The sequence below is a fragment of the Fundulus heteroclitus genome, chromosome 24 (assembly GCF_011125445.2).
Source record: "Fundulus heteroclitus isolate FHET01 chromosome 24, MU-UCD_Fhet_4.1, whole genome shotgun sequence".
NCBI lineage: Eukaryota > Metazoa > Chordata > Actinopteri > Cyprinodontiformes > Fundulidae > Fundulus > Fundulus heteroclitus.
Genome location: NC_046384.1, coordinates 13,875,990 through 13,895,024, shown reverse-complemented (window position 1 = coordinate 13,895,024; position 19,035 = coordinate 13,875,990). Strand labels below are relative to the sequence as shown.

The following is a 19,035-nucleotide window of genomic DNA, read 5'->3' as shown; positions in this document are numbered from 1 at the left end:
ACCCCCGTCAGGACACGCACACTTAGCCACCGCTGCTGTGTGTGTATGTGTGTGTGTGTGTAATCGTATATCTCCCAACACGTATCCACACGCTGAGCTCTGGATGCAATATCGAGTCCCCCGCTCGCTCTCTGAGGGCGGCATATGGGGGACGGTGTTCTCGGAGTGCGAGTCGGATGTATAAGACGGCCGTGTCATTACAGCTTTCCACTCTAGCCGGTCCCCGCGGTTCACATCACACCTCGCTCCGCTGCTCCATATAGACCTCAGAGGGACAGACGGGGGAGTCTCGTCTGTCTCTCTGCCTGTCTCCGGCTAAACATAGCCATCAGAGTCTCCCCCCCTGCCCGCATCGCATACCGTCTCCCTCTCCTGCCGCTAACTCAGCATCTCCTGAACGCCTTGTGGAAGTATCCCCATCTCTAACACATGGCGTTGTGTTAATTTATTAAGTCAAATCCCAAGGTAACTCATCATTGTAGAGTGGAAGTGAGTCAAGTTTTCATACGTGTGTATGCTGATGCTGGTGAAGATTCTCAGTCATCCAGGTCATGGTTATTCCAAAAGAAAGTTCAAAAACAAAACAACTGGACTTTTTTCCAAAGTTTAAAGACGTTTCGCTTCCTATCCAGAAAGCTTTCTCAATTCAAAAAGTCTGGAGTAGTGTGGAGTAGAAAGCTTTATACTACTGCCCAACAAAGGCCTTGTAATGGCTTCGATAACATGCAACCGAAAACTGAACATTGAACCGAAACTGGTCCACGCCTCTGCAATGGGAAGTTGTTAGGGTCGTTATTGACCTGGCTTATAAAAGCTGGATAGGAAGCAAAACGTCTTCAAACTTGGGGGAAAAAAGTCCAGTTGTTTTGTTTTTTACCTTTTTTTTTTTGGAACAAACTTGTGTACAAATACAATTTAGAAATGTGAAATTCAAATGCCTCATAAAGTGCCCTCTTTAAACTAAATTAAAGACCTTGGATGAAAATTAGGTCACTATCTAAGCCCTGTACTTACCTACACGTACCCCAAAGTTTCTATGGGATGATCTGAGCTTGGAGGCGTGCTGTGTTCACTTGGTGTGAACTTCTTAATGTAGCCATCAGAAGACCAGGGCACCGTGGTCATAAAAGATCAGCAACCTAACTGGATCTAAAGCGATGCTCAGTTCTGCCGTTACATATTTGCTTCAGTTTCATGTTCTGAGACGATAGGATGGCCAGTCGGTGTCGTTCTCTGCTGCTTCAGCCTTCATCTGTTGAGAGACGCTTTTCAGCTTACCTCGCTTCTGATATTTGAGCTATCGCTGGCCATCTGTGATGTCAAACCGGTCTGCACAAACCTCGCTGACCTCTCACATCAGCAAGGCGTTCTTATCAGCGCCACTACCGCTGTTTTGTTTCATTTCTGTAAACCTTGAGAGGTGGAAAATGTGTGTGAAAATCCCAGTAAGTCAGCAGTTTCTGACAAACTCAGGCTAGCCTGTCTGGCACCACCAACCTTTCTTGACCTTCAGCACAGCATCTCTGAGCAACAGATTTGTTGACTGGGTTAAGGAATTAAGCAAGTGTACCCTATAAAGTGGCGGATAAAGGTATGTTACACATTAAAACTCATATTTTTAGGCTAAGATGCAAACACAGGGCTTATTCTGTTGATTATTATATAAACACACCCGTATACATGTATCTGGAGCATGCGTCTCCTTTTTAATTAAATTGGTCAAAAATCTTCCAAACAGTGAAGCCTACTCGGTCTGGATTCAGGGTGTATTAAGTTAAGAGTGAAAGTAAGTAAGAGTGAGCCATTGATGACGAGTCACCGGGGTGGAAAGTTACTGACGGATGGGGATCAGACACACAGACATCATATAAACGTAGACGCCTCGTTGGGCGGGTTCTGCCTGTGCAGCGGATGCGTCAGAGCGTCCGCCATGTTGAATGTGGCGAATTTGCAGTTAGTCTGAGTCACTTAAACAGTATCAGAGGGAGTTTAATCTCAGAACAGACTTTATATTCGTAATATTTTTATTTTTGTAATATTACGAGTTTATCATTGTATCCATTTGGCTTTATTCTCCTGACTTTATTCTCGTAAAGAATAAAAATAATTATAACAATCTAGCTTGCCCCTATTAGTCCAGGACTAAGATAGTTGTGCAAACTGTGACTATTCTGGAAATGTTCCCTCTTAATTGTCATATCACATTTTTTCCATAATATAAATTTTTTTTAACTTAATTCTCCTATGACTTTTTTCTCATATTAGTAATTTTATCTCTTTAATACTCCCCCAAACAGTCTGTTGCTAATCTGTGTCTTTACCAGATTTTAAAAGGTTCACACGGTTTTATAAAATAATGAGGACCACAATGTTTAGATGTAACCAACATTATATATATATATATATATATATATATATATATATATATATATATATATATATATATATATATATATATATATATATATATATATATATATATATATAAATAAAATAATCTGGACATATACTTATATATAAACACACGCCTATTTATTTAGAATACTTCAAAATCTATACATGCACATCGATCAAAACATCGATCCAAAGCCAATCTAGCTGCCAAGCTCAATTAATCAATTAATCTCTATATATTTTTTTACAAGTATACATAAGCTTCATCTATATCTTTCTATCTGAATACTTAAAACATATATACAGGGAACATAGACGTTCACTACTTTCTGCGCCCAATGAGGCGTCTACGTTTATATGTCTGTGATCAGACAACTTTAAAACCAATGGAGCCCAATATGGGGAGGTTAGAGGTCACCATGTTTGATGATTATGTTTAGTCTGCTTGATTTAAAACTTGGGTGTCCAGAAACCTGGACAAAAGACAAAATAATTCAGCTACTGACTTCAGCCTTTGTGAACAACCTGAAGCATCCTTTGAGACGTTGCTTTTTTCACTGCGAGTCTCACATTTGCGCTGCAGATCCTGGCGTTGTAGAAGAAGCTGCTCCTCACTGAGATGTATAGTTTGTCAAGCGACTGCTTCGCCCTGATTATCAGCCTCCCTGCATCACCGAAGACGAGGGAGGACGAAATGATGAGATGCTAAAGGAGAGAAGCGTTAACGTGAATGCATGAGAGAATGAACAGATATTGGAGAGAGATGACAAATGGAGCATAAAGGGGGAGAGAGAAAGAAACGAATCTGCTAATGGGAATAAAAGAGGTGGGGGGGGGAGGATTGCAGGAGGGATGAAGGATTGTGGGTTTTTGGGTGGCCCTGAGAGGAGCTGAGGACCCAGGTGTTCCCCTCCTTAAACCCGGTGCATCTCCAGCCCTCCTTTATTCCCTCTCAGTGCCTCTCCTGGTGGCCTTCACCATTTAATCTGGATTAATGAGGAGCGTGACCTTCGCCTCTTTTTCCCTCTTGCTCTTTCCACTGCCGCGCTCTCCGCTTCGTTTCGCAGCGCTATCCAAGGAGCAATTTATTTTCACACGGACCACACCGCACATCTGTTTCTCTTCTGTCACATCTTCACGCTTCTGTGATTTGGCGTTGGCTCCCCTCGGCCGTCCTTCGCCCGGTTTTTCGGTCCTTATCTCGACCCTCGGCGGTGGCTGCTGACGGACATGGCGGTGCTGCCAGTGGCCGGGACCACCTGCGAGGTCCAGTCCAGCCCCTCCGTATGGGTGGTCAACACACTATGCACACACACACACATGCAGAAAAGAACACGTCACCCCGGTCCACGAATATCCTCAGGGGAGAGTCTCGTCAGGCACGAGTGCAGACGCACGCTCCTAAGCGAGATGTGTGCAGCCTAAACTGTCGTGAGTGACTCATTCTAATTGGCCGGTCAACAGGTGCTGAGCTCGACTCCAGGGACCGGACGCAGGAGACGCAGGGATACAATTACAGAACAAGGGAGAAGCTAAGCTCAAGGCTTCTGTATAATAACTACTGTAGGAGATATTGTGGACGGGAGAAGTCGACGGCTAAATCTGTTTTGTGCTTCTTTTTTCTTTCTTTTTTTTTTTGATAGTGTCCTGTCTGGCAATGTGGCAATAAGAATTGTCTTAATGCCAAAAAGAGCCCAACAGAAGTGGAGCCGTACCACTTTCACCATAGTGCTCCACTTGATTTATGCATGTAAATAGCTTTATTATAATAAATGCGAGGAATAAAGTAAGTAAGTAAGTAAGTAAGTAAGTAAGTAAGTGCCTCAGTCCGCTCCTTCACCTGCAAAGAGAGATGTGAACCAGTGGATAAAGTATTACAGATACAATAAAGTAGCGCCATCACTGAAGTTTATACAGCATTGATTAATATAACATGTGTAAAGTGACTGGAGAAGATAATAATAGGGGTTTTCTGTGTGGAAGTGAGTCTGTAAATACCTTGGTCCAAGTCACCCGTAGGTGTTTGTGAGAGTGTGTGTGAAGTTTGTCCAAAAGAAAAATGTTTTGTGCTTTTTTTTTGTTGTTGCTGATGGGTGTCCTACAGGCACGGGCGATATGAAATTAAGATTTTATCTGGATGTCTTGTGGTATTTATGATAAAAATAGGCATTATTCAGAAAACAAAGCAAACCCATTACCAAAGGCAAACATAAAGTTTATCATAAAATGGCTAATTCTTTTTTTCCCCTTTTTTAACAATAACTTTATAACTATCATAAGCTGTAGTGAGGCTTTTCCTTCTAAGGCTGTGATCACTTCAGACTCCAATCACATCCATTTCTCGTCAAATGTTGAATTTCTTTCCAGAAATCAAAACTGTTTTGAAACATCCTTGTAACGCATTGGTAGAAACATCTAGCTTTCTGTTGCCAGGTGTTGGCTCATTGTACTTTTTATGTGCAACTATCTCTCAGGTCTACAGAAAATGGGTTAAAAAAGGGGGAAATATCAAGTGAGCAGGAGCTGTGTAGATTAAATGCCTTGTGTGATGTCAGAGAGAAAGGACAGAAAGGAGCATAAAGAAGTATAACATACCGGACCTTGAAGCAGAAGACTACGGTTGGTGGCTCTTGTGTCAACTAAGACCAGGATAGTGAGGCTATATGGAGACATGCTGACCACTAAAATCACAAAGAGGCTGCAAAGAGAGCTCTGTGGTTCTGTTTTTGATCACAACCCTCACTAGCTATGTTTACGTGCACAAACCTTCCCGATCGGATTAAATAATCGGATTGTACCGTTTATATGGGCACACAGTCAATTAGTCTGATCGTGATGCGCGTTTACATGTGCCTGGCTTTATTCAGAACAGAACCACTCTGACATGCTCAGTTTTTTAATCTCCCTGGAAAAAAAAACACACAGGAAGATCTTCCGTCTTTGCTAAACCACAAAAATAGTAAACAAACCAGTATTTGTTTGTCTTCCGAGCGCCCAGGCTGGACTTGCACGATGTTCTAATTACGGTTGAAACGTTGCTGAGTAAGCAACAATTTTGAGCTCTTTTATTTATTTATTTTTAATAGAAAGGTCGTATGAGGAGCCCCGACGTATTTCAGCCAATCAAAGCGGAAATACGTCACGTTTACGTCGGGAGTATTCATGTCAGTTTGCCCCGTTCAGAATAACTTGAGCCTGACCAGCGTTTATATGTATATTGATCTGATTATCAGTCGCCATAAACCACTTCTTCTAATTCAGATTACAATTTCAGTCTGACTGAGTTTAATCCGATCATCGTTAGCCTTACTTTTACTTTAGCCCATGTAAACGTAGCTACTGAGACCTCAGGTTTATTAACATTGGTCTCATTTTAAGTGGAGAGATGCATTAACTTCTTCAGATGTTGCATTTTTCCTGACCGGCCAGAAAACAAACCCAAACTGTTGTCTGGCAGCAGCAGAATCGCACGGCTTCTCAAAGCTGCCCCCCTCGCTGCTTTGGAAACTTATAGTTAAAAACTTTAAGCTCCTCTTTTATAAAGAAGAGTTGTTTATCACTCGGCCGTGGAAACTCGGCATAAGATGGAAAACATTCGAGCCAGAGCGAAAGGTGAGCAGCCTTTTCTCCTCCTCCTCCCGCTTCTCTCTCCTTCTCTCCCACCGTCGCTCGGAAGCCCCCCGTGTCGCCTTACCCGGGGGTTTAGCCCCTAATCACCCGCAGCTAGTGGGCAGGGAACAGGAGATTCCAGCCGGCTGCCTTGTTACCGCACACTCCTGGGGGACACGCATTCCTCCACACACACACACACACACACACACACACACACACCACCTCGTATATGCTTAGCCAGGAATTTGCCGTTATCTCCTGGCATCTCTCCATCCACGTCCCCCCGACAACTCGATCCTGCCAAGGCCAAAGCCTCGCCACATAAAGCGGAGAACAGGAGGAGCCGTCCTCCGCTCCTAGCCGGTTCAAACCAGCGTCCACCATAAATATGTCTCAGCCCGTGTCTGTGAACGTGCTTCTCTCTAAATCAGAATGTAATTCAGATGTGAACGTGTTACTGAACTGAGTGTTTTCTCTGTTTCAGGAGGGACCCCTACGATTATCCCACACACTCCAGGCCTGTCCCCAGGGAGCCGGCCCCCTACCCCGGTCCCTACCAGGACCCTCCGGTCTCCGGTAACTCTGGCCGTCTGCCCCTCCCGCAGTCGTCCGGCCAGTCCCAGCAGGCGCCCGCTTATCAGCGCCACCAGCCTTCAGGACAGCAGCACCGCGCAGCTCTGAGACAGGACGTCCCCCCGTCTCCCACCGCGGGCCGCAGGGGGCGGCCATACTACGACCCCAACGCAGGGAGAGGAGACGGCTACCGGCAGGCCAGCCCCGGCCGCTACGGCAGCCCCGATAGGTACCGGTACGGAGATGAAGGACAGCCTGAACCGAGGCGGAAAGACCCCATGATAAATGCAGTGTAAGGCGAGAGTCAAAGTTTAACACCGGGGGTCATCGCAACAAGTTCTATTTAAATGTATATAAACATATATAAATATGTATTGTTTTTGGCAGAGATATTATACGTATTCCAGTATTGCCAAGGTTTATGTTGAGACGGATGTCGTGACCCAGAATGAAATCAGATTAAATTGCACAGATTTTTTTACAGCCAACCTGGTGCCAAACGGATGTTGTAAAAAAATAAAGTTTATCCCAGCACTGAACGGCAGAATTGTGTCCAGTCGGCTCAACCTGAAGGCGATGAAGAGGGATCGCCTTGGGCAGCTCGATCATGCGCCAGGAAAAACAGGAAGCCGACAAACAGGAACAGGAAGTAACTCCCCCTCTTGTGTCTTTTAGGCCTTGATGTGTTGCCGCTCCAACTTCCTTATAACACGCTGGTTTTTTTTTTTTTTTTTTCTCCTTTTGTCTTTTTTTGCCTTAGATTGTGTGGCTAGCTCATTCACTGTCTGTTGAGATTAATTTAATTGTGATGTTTGTGGTATTTCTAATAAATTAACTACATCTTGTTCTGCACATAGGTTACTGTCAGCAGCTACGCCACCAGTGATGAATTAAACGAAATATTTTCCTCTTTAACATATCAAACCTTAAAATGAGTTGCACTGGGATGTGTCTAATTTATCATTTGATTCAAATATTGTCAAATAAGTGATTTTTTTTTTCTTTTTTTTTCTACAAATACTTTGCAATAAATATTTTTGAGCTCCTCATCCTCTTTTCGTCCGGCTCCTGTTTCATGAATATTTGAACCGCGCTGTCAAACCTCGCCGTGAGTCATCACTTTTTTTTTTAAAAATTCATTATGATGTTAAGCTGAATTTCTGTGAGCTCAATCTCCAGATGAATTTACCCCCGTGAGATGACTGATAAAGAGTTGCCGGCCTCCTGATAATGACCGAATCGTCTCCGACAATTAGAGGCAGGGAAATCTCCACTAGAAAATGATTAATACCCAATTTGCTCTCGGTAAGTAAAGATGGCCATGATTGGTGAAATTAGACTTGATATGGCGCATAATTGTGTGTGCAGAGGGCTTTTTTTTTTTTTTTCTATCAGTTAACGTTTAATTAGCAGCAGCGCCGGAAGGGAAGAGGCATATGCTGAGCGGTCCGGTCTCTGCGTCGGCCTGACCTTCCTCTGTCGGATGCGAAGCAGACCAACTTTAAATCGGCCACATTATTTAGAACCAGACCCGCTACCGTATGTCTCAACAACTAATAAACACTTATTGTTACAGATCTGCCGGTGTTTAGCCCATCGGAAACAACAACAGCGCGAAACAATGACGCACCAGAATAGACAGAAGCTCCGTGAACAAAAGGAAAACTGTCTGCTCGTCATCCTGCGATGACAAAACCCAAGGAAATCTCACACTGACAGCTTGAATTAAAGCAGCCACTAATAATCATCCAAGATCAGCATCAGGCTGAGACGTAAAACTAGACAGCAATGTGTGCATTTACAGCACCCTCCGCAAACGTTCATAAAGATACCTCAAATAAATTAATATTTTATCCCATATCTGAGAAGGGGTTGCCAGGCCCAAGAGGGAAACCCAGACATCCCTTAACAGAATCTGTGGGACGTCTCCTTAAGAAGTTTCCTATGAACTGTCAGGGGGCAACTTTCTTCCACCGGGATAAGTTGCTACACACAGCAGTGATCTCAAAACACCAATGTTCCCACGTTTTCACTTGCACATTAATGAGTTATAAAAAATCTAAACTGTTGCGCTCCATTCCAATAGATAACGTGATTCGAGTTTTGCTGCTCAGCCAATCAGATCGCTGTATTGTCAGCTGTGCCAGTTCACCAGTTTACTTTTTAAATGCTGCCTAAATCCGACTCCAGTGCTAGCACTGCAAAAACGAAACTAAAAAAAAAAGGCGAATTTTCTTAAACTGGGTGTATTTGTCCTTGATCTGTGCACACAAATAAGATGATTTGCCAATGGAATAAGATTTTTGCCCCTAAAATAGGAACAACTCATCTCCGCCATCAGTATATATCTAATTATCTTATTTTAGAGATCAAAATACTTATTCCATTGGCAGATCATCTTATTTACCTGCTCAAATCAATGACAAATACACTAAGTTCAAGAAAATGTGACTTATTTTCTCCAAACTGACCGGCATGTGCTGAAAACAAAGACGAGGACTACACGCGGCACGCCTTGGTCCTGAAAAACGTGGAAGAAACGCTTAAATGTATGGTTTAAAGCGTCCGAGAGCCGTTTATTGTGCTCAGGGGGAATCGTTTGAATGAAAAGAGAGCCAAACTCTGTATTTTGGCATTTTCTTTGGCTGCAGAGAGGTCTGTTTGGATGTGAGGACACAGCCAGAGTGGTGTGGCAGGGATGTAAACAACTTCAGAGACCAAGTTCATAACTTCAGAATGCATCAAATCCAACAGGATCACACGTGGAAGTGGCTCAAATCTGACTTGAAATAAATCCGTCCCCACTGGTTCCGTAAAGCCCGACCCTGGTCACTCCACCCAAAAAGGTTCTTCTTCAAGCCACTTTTCCCGCAGTGGGAGCAGGGTTAAAGATTCCCTCCTGAACCAGAAGAGGCAATCCACCTTTTCCCAGCTGAGAATCATGACCTTAAAAGAAGCTGACTCTTATGGCGCCTGCAGAACCGCTCCAGTGCATGAAGGTTACGGCTTGAACAGCTAACCGTGAACCACCGGGTAGCAGATGTCCTCTCGTAACAATCCTATTCGCCGTTACACTGGGGAGTAAATGCCAGCAGTGTTGCTGAGTGTGCAGAAAACACGCAGTGAATGAAGATGAACTTTAATTATGTCTCCCTGCATGTAAATCTACGGGCAAAGCAAGACGCTGCAGGATTAGCAGGTAATATACAACTGTTTGTTCTGGTTAATGTGAAATACCTTTATATGTACGTCCAAGCAGAGCATGCAATGATTAATTATGTGTTGAGGTTTTACCAGAAAAAAAATAATTAGATTCAGGTAAATTGTTCCTGACAGGCTATAATCTGAATAGTTTGCATCTCAGCTGTGTGCAGAGGGTCTCCGTGCGTGTTGTGGTTTTCACCAGGTACTCCAGGGTCCCAGCAGCCATGGTCCAGAAGCCGAGCAGGTATAATTAAAACACAAAATACAGGTTGGAGGAATGCTTGCTGCCTAACTTGTGTGCTTAAGGTTAAGGTGGCAAACTGATTTCCTTAGGGGGAGGCTTTCTGTGAGAGAGCAGAATCCATAATTATTGCAAGTCATCCTGATAACAAAGCTACACTGTGATGAAGTCAGCTGTTTTCACGTCTTTATTCAACTTTTATGAATGTCAAGAACCTGACGGGCTTCTTGCTTTTATGTTATTGCTACATGCGGTCTTTCTAGTTGTGTTTATTGTAAATAATTTATACAGCTTCCCTTACCGAATTGGTCAATCTCCTCTAAATCTACTGTAAACGAATCTGTTTTAGCCTGAAGTCTGCCTCTTTGTTCTTTCATTTCAAAACTTTATATTTGAAGTTGGCTCGACGTACGAAACACTGCAGAGAATTACAGAGCATCATGGCGTCTCCTATTTGCTTTAAGATCACGCATGCTGACGGAACAGAAACTTTATATTGTGTTCGCCTCAGACCCCTTCTAACATCAAAATTAAGTAACTTTTTTACCTAAAACCTCCTGATAATTGAAAAAGTAGATGATGCCATGTTCTCTGATAAGATTTCCATGTTATTTGCAAGCTAAACAGATCCACAGCATCACCAATACTGTTTAGTGTTATTTGATTGTAATAAAAGATTAAAGTTAAAGTACAAGCAGACTTTAGCAGTTTACATGTGATTTAATACAAAATAAAACCATTTTCCCACCTAACCTTAAAACCTGTGCTCAGATAAAAGCCATTCTAACCCAGATTAATTGACATTTTTAACCTGAACAGTCCCGTTTAAAGCGTGGCCGGCCTGCAGCTGCCAGGCCCCGTGTCTCCTCCTCATTCCTGCTGAGGCCGACCAGACTCGCAGCACTTAATGCTTTCTTCACTGGCTCTTTGCTGTACTTAAAGCAACAACTCGGCAGTAAACGGCCTCCTTCAAGTGCTCGTGGTCGGCTTGCTGCTAAAGATAGTAAACAGCAGCAACTTAATATTCGAGAATTAATTGCACTTAACGTCCATTAAACAAAAGCTTTGAACTTGCTTGTCAGGACTGCTCGTCTGCCGCAGCCTTCTCTCGCTAAAACCGCTCCTCCATCCACGGCGCGTCCTATTAGTCTCAATCTGGGCGCATCTGACGGAGCTTTCTATTCATACTGATTGAAGGTATATAGCAACGTAATATGCCGGACCGAGCCCGACGCTCTGCAATGCCTCGCAGCAAAGAGGCAGCTCGCCGTGATCGAACACAAACGATCTACAGCAACTTTAAGAGCCTCATATCAGAACATTTACTCACGTCAATCAACTCTGCGGTCCCATCTCAGCAGCTTTAGCGTCCGCTTCAGTGAACACCAGCGTTCATATACTGTATTCCCAGCGTCATTCCAGGCTTTTTCCTCTTGGAATCATATTTTCTTTACACTTTTTTTTCACTGGACCTTGGACCATTCCTCATTGTTTCGCTGGGAGACGCTAATTGCCCTTAGCCGCTTCCTCGTTTTAACCCCTGCTGCGTATGTATTTCCGTTAATAGTGTAAATAAACATGACAGGCTTTACTTACTAACGAACTGAGCAAAACCAAAGCCTAAAACACCAAAATAATAACTAAATGGTGACAATAGTGGTGATAAACCACGTGATAATCTTTCATAAAAACTTTGTATGCAACTAGTGTGAGCTATATAGATATAAATAACAAAAGTGAAATAACGTTGCTACGCACCTTTAAACCTTTACACATTTATTCAAATTTAGTTCTCAGCTTGCCTGCAAGAGGAATTTCTAATGGCGGTACCAGAATCCATCTGGTACCGCTCCTTCGGCTTCAACCGTTTGTCTCCGAAGCAAACACAGTTCAGGCCAATCACGTTGCTGTATTATGGTTTAAGGCGGGACATACCAGCTGCGATGAAAGCACAGCCGAACCGACATAAACATGGCAGCGCAGGACGAACATGCAGCTGCTGCTTATGTTTTAATGTGATACCATGATTGGCTAAAAGCAACCTTTGGTAGGCGGGCACTAGGCGTCGCTTCACCCAATCAGCTTGGAGAGTTCTGCTCCTCTTCCCAAACGGATCCAATGGGAGCAGTCCCAGACAGGCTGGTTAATTGGAGTCCACCTGTGGGTCATTTAGGGTGGATGTCCACCTAAAATAAGGCCTGACATGGAGTTTGTTAACCTGAGGCCCAGGGACACTCTGGAGGAGCTGCAGGTTCACAGCACGCTCTGCTGACAGGACATCTATTAGTCCACAAATCTGGCAAGAACAAACGCATTGTTGACAGAAAAGCCACAAGATGTCCTGTTTAACGTTTGCGGCATACTATATATGGATGCAAACGTGTGGAAGGAGTTGCTCTGCAGATGAAGCCACGACGTGACTTTACAAAACGCCATTTTTCTCTAAGGCACTGCATTAAAAGACCATTAAGAGCTGTGCTGCTTTCGTCTTACCATTCATCTTGCTATGATTTGGTCTTAATAATGTCGGCACCCATTGAGCAACAGCGGGTGTCTTCTTTTTTTATTTTTATTTTTTTCAAAAAAAAAAATTAACAAAGCTTTATTGAACATTTCTAGAAACAATTACATTCACTGTTACGTCTACAAACAGCGCGCTGCTGTGTGACGTCTCCTTCTGTTATCTGCGCTTACGGGTCACTTGGCAGTCCTGAACCGCTCAGAAGACAGAAAACTGATGGCGGTCGCTTTCAATCCTAATTCTACTTTTTTTTTTTTTTAAATCCCATTTCAGCAAAAAAATACAGATTGAGGATCAAGACCTGCAGTGTGAATCTAGCCTAAGACTCAGGATGCTGAACGCAAATGCGCACCACACTTTCCAGAATTTTAATTACAACAATATTTAGAAAACCATCTATTGTTTCTATTGTAATCAAAAAGTACGCAGTACTTTGTGTTGGTTTATCTCATGACATAAATGACAAAACGTGAAGAGGTTCAGAGGTCAGGAATACATCTTTACGTTCTTCTTTACGCTCATCCAGAAGGAATGTGCTGTCTCAATCACAGGACGCGCTCAGTCCTGCGGGTCAGGGCTGCCCATTTGCTGACCGGACATGTTTCCATGCTTCGTATCAGCTCACCCCTACTTGCTCCATGACCTCTGAGTTCTAGAAAGACCAGAAAACTCCTTAATAGCCATTTTGTTCCCTGCTCTCTGCGCCAGGCTTCCTTCAGTCAAAGATTCCCGTGCAACTTTTTTAGTAACTCTGGATGCTGCATGAATTAATTTGACACCTCATAAGCCCATGTTTGCTTTTTTTTCTTTTTTTTTTTTTTTTTTTTGGCGCTCTGCTGCACCTGCTCCTCCTCGTTCGGTTGTCGGGATTCGTGGCTCGTGGGAGAATTCCCTGGTTAGCTCCTGCTAGCATTATCCATTCTGCCAGCACCCTTGTTGAACACCTCGGCTTGTTAGCATGTGTCAATCAAAAAGCCATGCTCCTGCGAGGGGCAAAGTGGAAAGCCCAAGCAGTTATCGGTTTCCTGCACAGGCTCCCCCCAAAAAAAAGACACCGTGAGCACGCCTGGGTGTGTATTCTGCAGAATACACACCCAGGCCAGAAGGGATGGCCCACTTTGACCTCCATCTGCTCTGCACCCCCCCCTTCTTCATTCCCAGCCTCTTCATTAAAGGCACATTCCTCTGCATTGCGCCGCTGTCCTTTTCGTCCTTCACCCGCCGTCGTTTGTTTCAATTCAGCCCTCATTAGGGCGTCGCGCTCTCAAGTTTAGCCGGAGCAGAATGAGCAGAGATCTTTATTTAATTATGCAGTTCATTAGGAGGCTGGTCCACTTCTCTTTCTTGCTATCTGACGGAGGCCATGGGAGTAGCTGGTGGCTAATGTGGAGTTCAAATGGCCCGAATATGGAGATTAGCCCAAATATGGGCCGCCGTTAGCTGTTAGCCTGCCCTTCACCCACCTCCTTCGCGTTTATGTCTGCTGTGTAGCCTTTTGATACAGTATCACTCAAGCTGGAGTGTGCGCTTTCAGCCAGTGTGTTTGTTTGATATTGTTCACGGACTGTGAAATTGAATTTCCACACTCGGGCTGATATTGGAAATAATTTCATATCCTCTGCAATTTTCTTGCTCGGTTTCACCTTGCGGCGTGTTTAAAACGTTCCCTCTTTTGACTCGATTCCTCCTTTCTCTTCCGCCTCTGCTGCAGAGTTGATACGGCGGCGGCGTTAATTCGGCCCGTATTTATCCTTAAAGCGGCGGCGGCGCCGTTCGCCCCCACACGCCGCAGCTTGAGCCACCAGCCGCCCCGTCTTTTACACGCCGGCCATCGCCATGACAACATGGTCGCCGCGCGGCCCGTTTTCCGAGCCGGTGACATTGTCATGGCAACGATGTGACGTTCAGGGTCCAACTGCGGAGAGAAGACGGGCTTTTCCCTTTTTTTTCAGGAAGGGTCACCACAACCCCACGAGATCCCGGATTGTGTAAAATGCTTTGTTAGTTAGTAGTTAATGTGCTTTTTGATAATGTGGTTTTACACTGCAAAAAGGGAACCAAAATTAAGTAAAATCTTCTTGAAATTAGTGCATTTCTTCTTGATTTGAGCAGGTAAATAAGATTATTTGCAAATGGAATAAGATTTTTGCCCTTAAACTAGGAACAATTCACCTCCGTCATCATTTTTCAAGTGCAGAATATCTAATAATCTTATTTTAGGAGTAGAACTACTAATCCCTTTGGCAAATAGTCTTATTTACCTGCTCAAATCAATGAAAAATAGACTAATTTCTAGAAAATTTCACTTACTTTTAGTTCCCTTTTTGCAGTGTAAATAATACTCACCTGGACACCGTTAATCGCACACTGTCTATTTCCCCTGCATTGTTTACATTCAATTGTTTACATAAATCGCTGCTGCATCTTTATCCTGAAATTTATTGCAATTAACTGTGATTTTTCAAGCTGTATGCAAAAGAAAATGCGTTCTGTACACACTTTGTGCATACAAAATGACAAATAAAGTTGCTTAAGTCTTTTTATTCCTTGTGCCAGCGCTGGTACCGCTCTCCTGGGAGGCTGCAGGTGAGACGCCGGAGGCAGTCGGCTGGACTGACCCAGAACAGAAGCAAAAGTATTCATATACCTTAAACCTTTTCTACGTTTTGTTACAGCATAAACACAAATTTCAATGTATTTTATGACAAAGTATCAAATGAATTATAAGAGGAAGGAAAGGGTGCGTGGTTTTAAAATGTTCTTACAAATAAAAATGGTAAAAATGTAAAATCAAGTGCAACTAAGTGCCTTCAAAATAAAGAAAAGTATAAGTCAGTGCGTAAAATACCTACTGGAACATGGCTAAAAACCACCAGGCCAGAAAGGAAGAGCATTAATCAGACGAGCCAAAGGACCCCATGGGAATTCAGTAGGAGCTGCACATGTCCACAGCTCAGATAGGAGAATCTGCTGACAGGGTGATAATTAGCCATAAACTACACAAATCTGGCCCTTACCAAGGTGGCAAGATGACAAATGTCGCTAAAGGTTACCCACAATCCATGTAGGGGACACAGCAAACTAGAAAAAGGTGCTCCAGTCACCTGACGCCTAAGGTGAACTTTAAGTCAGACGAGCAAAATGTCGTGCATGTATGAGAATAAATGAAGCGGTGGTGGCAGCATCATGATGTGGGCCTGTTTGTCTGCAGGACAGGCAGGGAAGGATGACGGAGGTAAACACAGGGCAATCCTGGAAGAAAGCCTGCGAAGGTTTGAGACGGAGGTCCGACAGTCACAAAATAAAAATCGCCTAGTCAAAGTTCAGACCTACATCTAAATGAGACTAACCCAGTTTTAATCTAAGCTTGAGCTTTCTCAAAACGAAGCCCACAGATGTTCAAAAGGCAACAGCTGTCCTCCGCAGAGTGCAAGGTGCATCCTCCCTCGGGTAGAGTCCTCCCCCGACTCTCCGAGCTGTCCTACTGCTCTAACAATGAAAGCTACCAATAACAAACGCAGCTGACTCGGGTTGCAGGCAGGCATAGCTCTCCGGGTTGTGATGTGGCCAACAACAGCTGAAGTCTGCGGCCCCTTGGACCCCATCCATCAGGCTCTCAGCACCAGCCTTGGCCTCTGACACACAAAAAACGTCCGCCAGGGAATGAAGGCGCTCGCCTGGGAACAGGAGAGAGCGTACCAAATAAAATACCGCACGGCGAACCCTGGCATGCATGAGAGCAAAGCCGCATCACAGCGGTCGACCACACGGATATTAAGTTATAAATGTTTCCAGAGTCCAGACTGAGCTGTCTGTCACTGCCTGGAAATTAAGTTCTTATTCCGACACATCCTCTCCCCGTCTTTATCACATTCCCACCTGTTCCAGGTCCTGCAAACCCAAGCCCTACCGGCGCACTCACACTTGTTTTGTTGAGCGGCGGCGGCAGGGTGGGGGGGCTCAGCTGACCGCCTGGCAGTCGCTGTGAAGCTGGCGCCCTTCTCACACTGAGGCCAGGTGTTTCGCCCGGCCATCCGGAGCTGCTGGGGTTGAGTTCGGTGTCAGGGGTGTTGGGTTGCGTTGGAAGACGGGGGTGGGGGGGGGGGGGGATGTGCAACGCGTCCCCGATAGCCTCGTCCAGCTTGGCTGAGACGGAGCGCCGCCGCAGCCCGGCTGAAATCAGAGACTGCTGAGTTCCTCTGAGACGGAGGACGGAGCGTGATGTATAGCAGTCATGGTCATCTGTCGGTCTCTCAGGTGGTTCCCCCCCCCCAAAATGCTGCTGAAAGCCGAAGTTATGAGGCGTCGTTACTTTTCAATTAGTCGTATTTTCCTCGCGGATGGATCTGCGTGTCGGACACGGTCCTGAAGACAAACGGCCGTGGATGTTTACGGCCCTGAAGGGCATAAATGTGCGGCACACAGAGCTGCTCTGGTTTCAGGCTGCTGGAGAAGTCGGACACAGAATGACTGGAGCCGTACGTGATCGACTATGACTAGTAAACCAGTAAAGGCGTACGTCCTGAAGGATCTAATGACGACACATTTTCAGGGTTTTGGAGAGAAACAGGCCCACAGTATCACAGGTCCTTCACCGTACCCTAAAACATAGTCATTAAAAATGGTTCTGAGTCCAAGTCTGATGAAGATAATGTGAGTTTTCCTCAATGATGTCAGAGACCAGTCGACCAGTCACTGAAGTTTCTTCAACCAAAGGGCGTCGCCCCCAGGCTATGAGGGGGCGCTAACAGGGTAGTGGTGGCCTAGTGGTTAGAGCACAGAGCTTCGGTCCCAGAGGTTCTGAGTTCAGCTCCCACAAGCTGCCATTCTGGGTCCCTGAGCAAGACCCTTAACCCCTGATTGCTCCCCAGGCGCCGCACAGTGGCAGCCCACTGGGTTAAGATGCAGAAGTGAATTTGTCCATTGTGAGATCAATAAAGTTCAATTATTAGAACTTTCCCTCTGCCAAAAAAGACATATTTGTTTTAATGAGTTAGTTTTTACCTGAATTATACAGCTCAAAAAATAAATAAAGGGAACACTTGGAGTTACATTGTGTTAAGTGTTCCCTTTGCTTTATTGAGCAGCATATAATACTATTTTTCTGAAAAAAAAAGGTTGAGACATGGATATATAACCATTTGTTTTGTAAGTACTTGATATCTAGAGGGATGGCCTTTACACATATGTTTAACAATAGATTATATAGGGATATAAATACGCAGTGTAATGATAATACTTCCCTTTAATCTGTATCTGTAAGGCAGAATTCATCTATTAGTTTCTTTTGCTCATCTAAAGGAGGCCTATTATGGTTGTTGTACTTTATTTTGGGTTTCTACTGCTTCTAGAAACATTCTAAGCACTAAAAAAAACATCCAGCTGTTTTTTTTGTCAATAAATGAATGTTTTGTTGGTGTTTGAAAAGCGAGCCATTTAAAAAAAACAAAAAACAAAAACTCTGGATTATTTCCTCACATCAGCGGTGTACCTAGCAACCACAGCAAGTTATAATTATTATTGGAATAAGTTACATGCATGCACACCTTAACACTGACGTTAATACATGTCAGAAAATGTGCATTTATGTAATGTCCCTAACACTTAAAGGAGCAATAAGCTAAATTTAACCACTAGATTCTTCCCGTCTAAAACTAAAAGTATCCTACACAAGCCGACGTTTTATAAGAACGCTCACAGGCAGATGTTTCTAGGCCATTAAGAAGATATAACAGGATAGTTTAACAGAGCAGAAATGTGGCTTTTAGTGTGTATAAAGTGGAGTGTAAACATTGAGTTGGGGGCGTGGCTAGCTGCAGCTTATTTGCATAAAAGTGACAGAGCCCTAAAAACAGATCATTCTAAAAGCAGTTAAAAATTGGTGAAACTTGGGATTATCTAAGAATGATTCTGTGCAAATAATGTAATGAACATATTTTTTTTCTAAATGTTTAAAAGGAAGCATATGTCACCTTTGAATAGGGAGTCTTGTTTGATCTGAGTATTCACTCAAAATCAAATGTTATTTTTGAGAATTGTGCAGAAGCCATCTTGTTCTCTTTATGCGAGATTGTTCAAAGATAAAGTTTGAGGATTCATCCTTGACATCGATTGTGTGATTGAAAAGCCAAGCTCTGCAACCTGTAATGTGTCAACTTTGGCTTTCTGCTCTATTGTGTTTTGGGTTAAACTACAGCATCCGTTTCCATTTTTGCACTCAGAGAGCCGCTCTCTGCATACCAACGAGCGACGCAAACCCAGCGCGGGCTTCGTTTTCACACCGACGGCAGGTTTAATTCCTTAAATTGCCACGTTTATCTGCACAGCTGGAACAAACAGACGGGACACCTGACTTCCGGCCCCGTCTTCGTTTCGCCGCGACCGCCGTTTTCCGCCGTGGAATTAAATCGAGGGGTGAAGACAAAGTGGAGCCTGATTGGAAAGTCACCGTGGCAGCCAGCAGCGTAATCCATCCACACATTCCTTCCAG

At 44.1% G+C, this 19,035-nt stretch overlaps 1 protein-coding gene across 4 annotated transcripts in view; it reads left to right on the top strand.

Annotated features, from left to right (window-relative positions):
- The window catches only part of pard3ba (par-3 family cell polarity regulator beta a), a 178,929-nt gene extending 171,301 nt beyond the window's left edge, over positions 1-7,628 (top strand). For all 4 annotated transcript variants that reach the window (XM_021313420.2, XM_036127955.1, XM_012857330.2 and 1 more), the window contains one exon: positions 6,491-7,628. In XM_021313420.2, coding sequence (XP_021169095.2) covers positions 6,491-6,875 — 385 coding nt within the window. In that variant the 3' untranslated portion in view covers positions 6,876-7,628. The remainder of the gene's footprint in view (positions 1-6,490) is intronic.
- Positions 7,629-19,035: the final 11,407 nt, after the last annotated feature.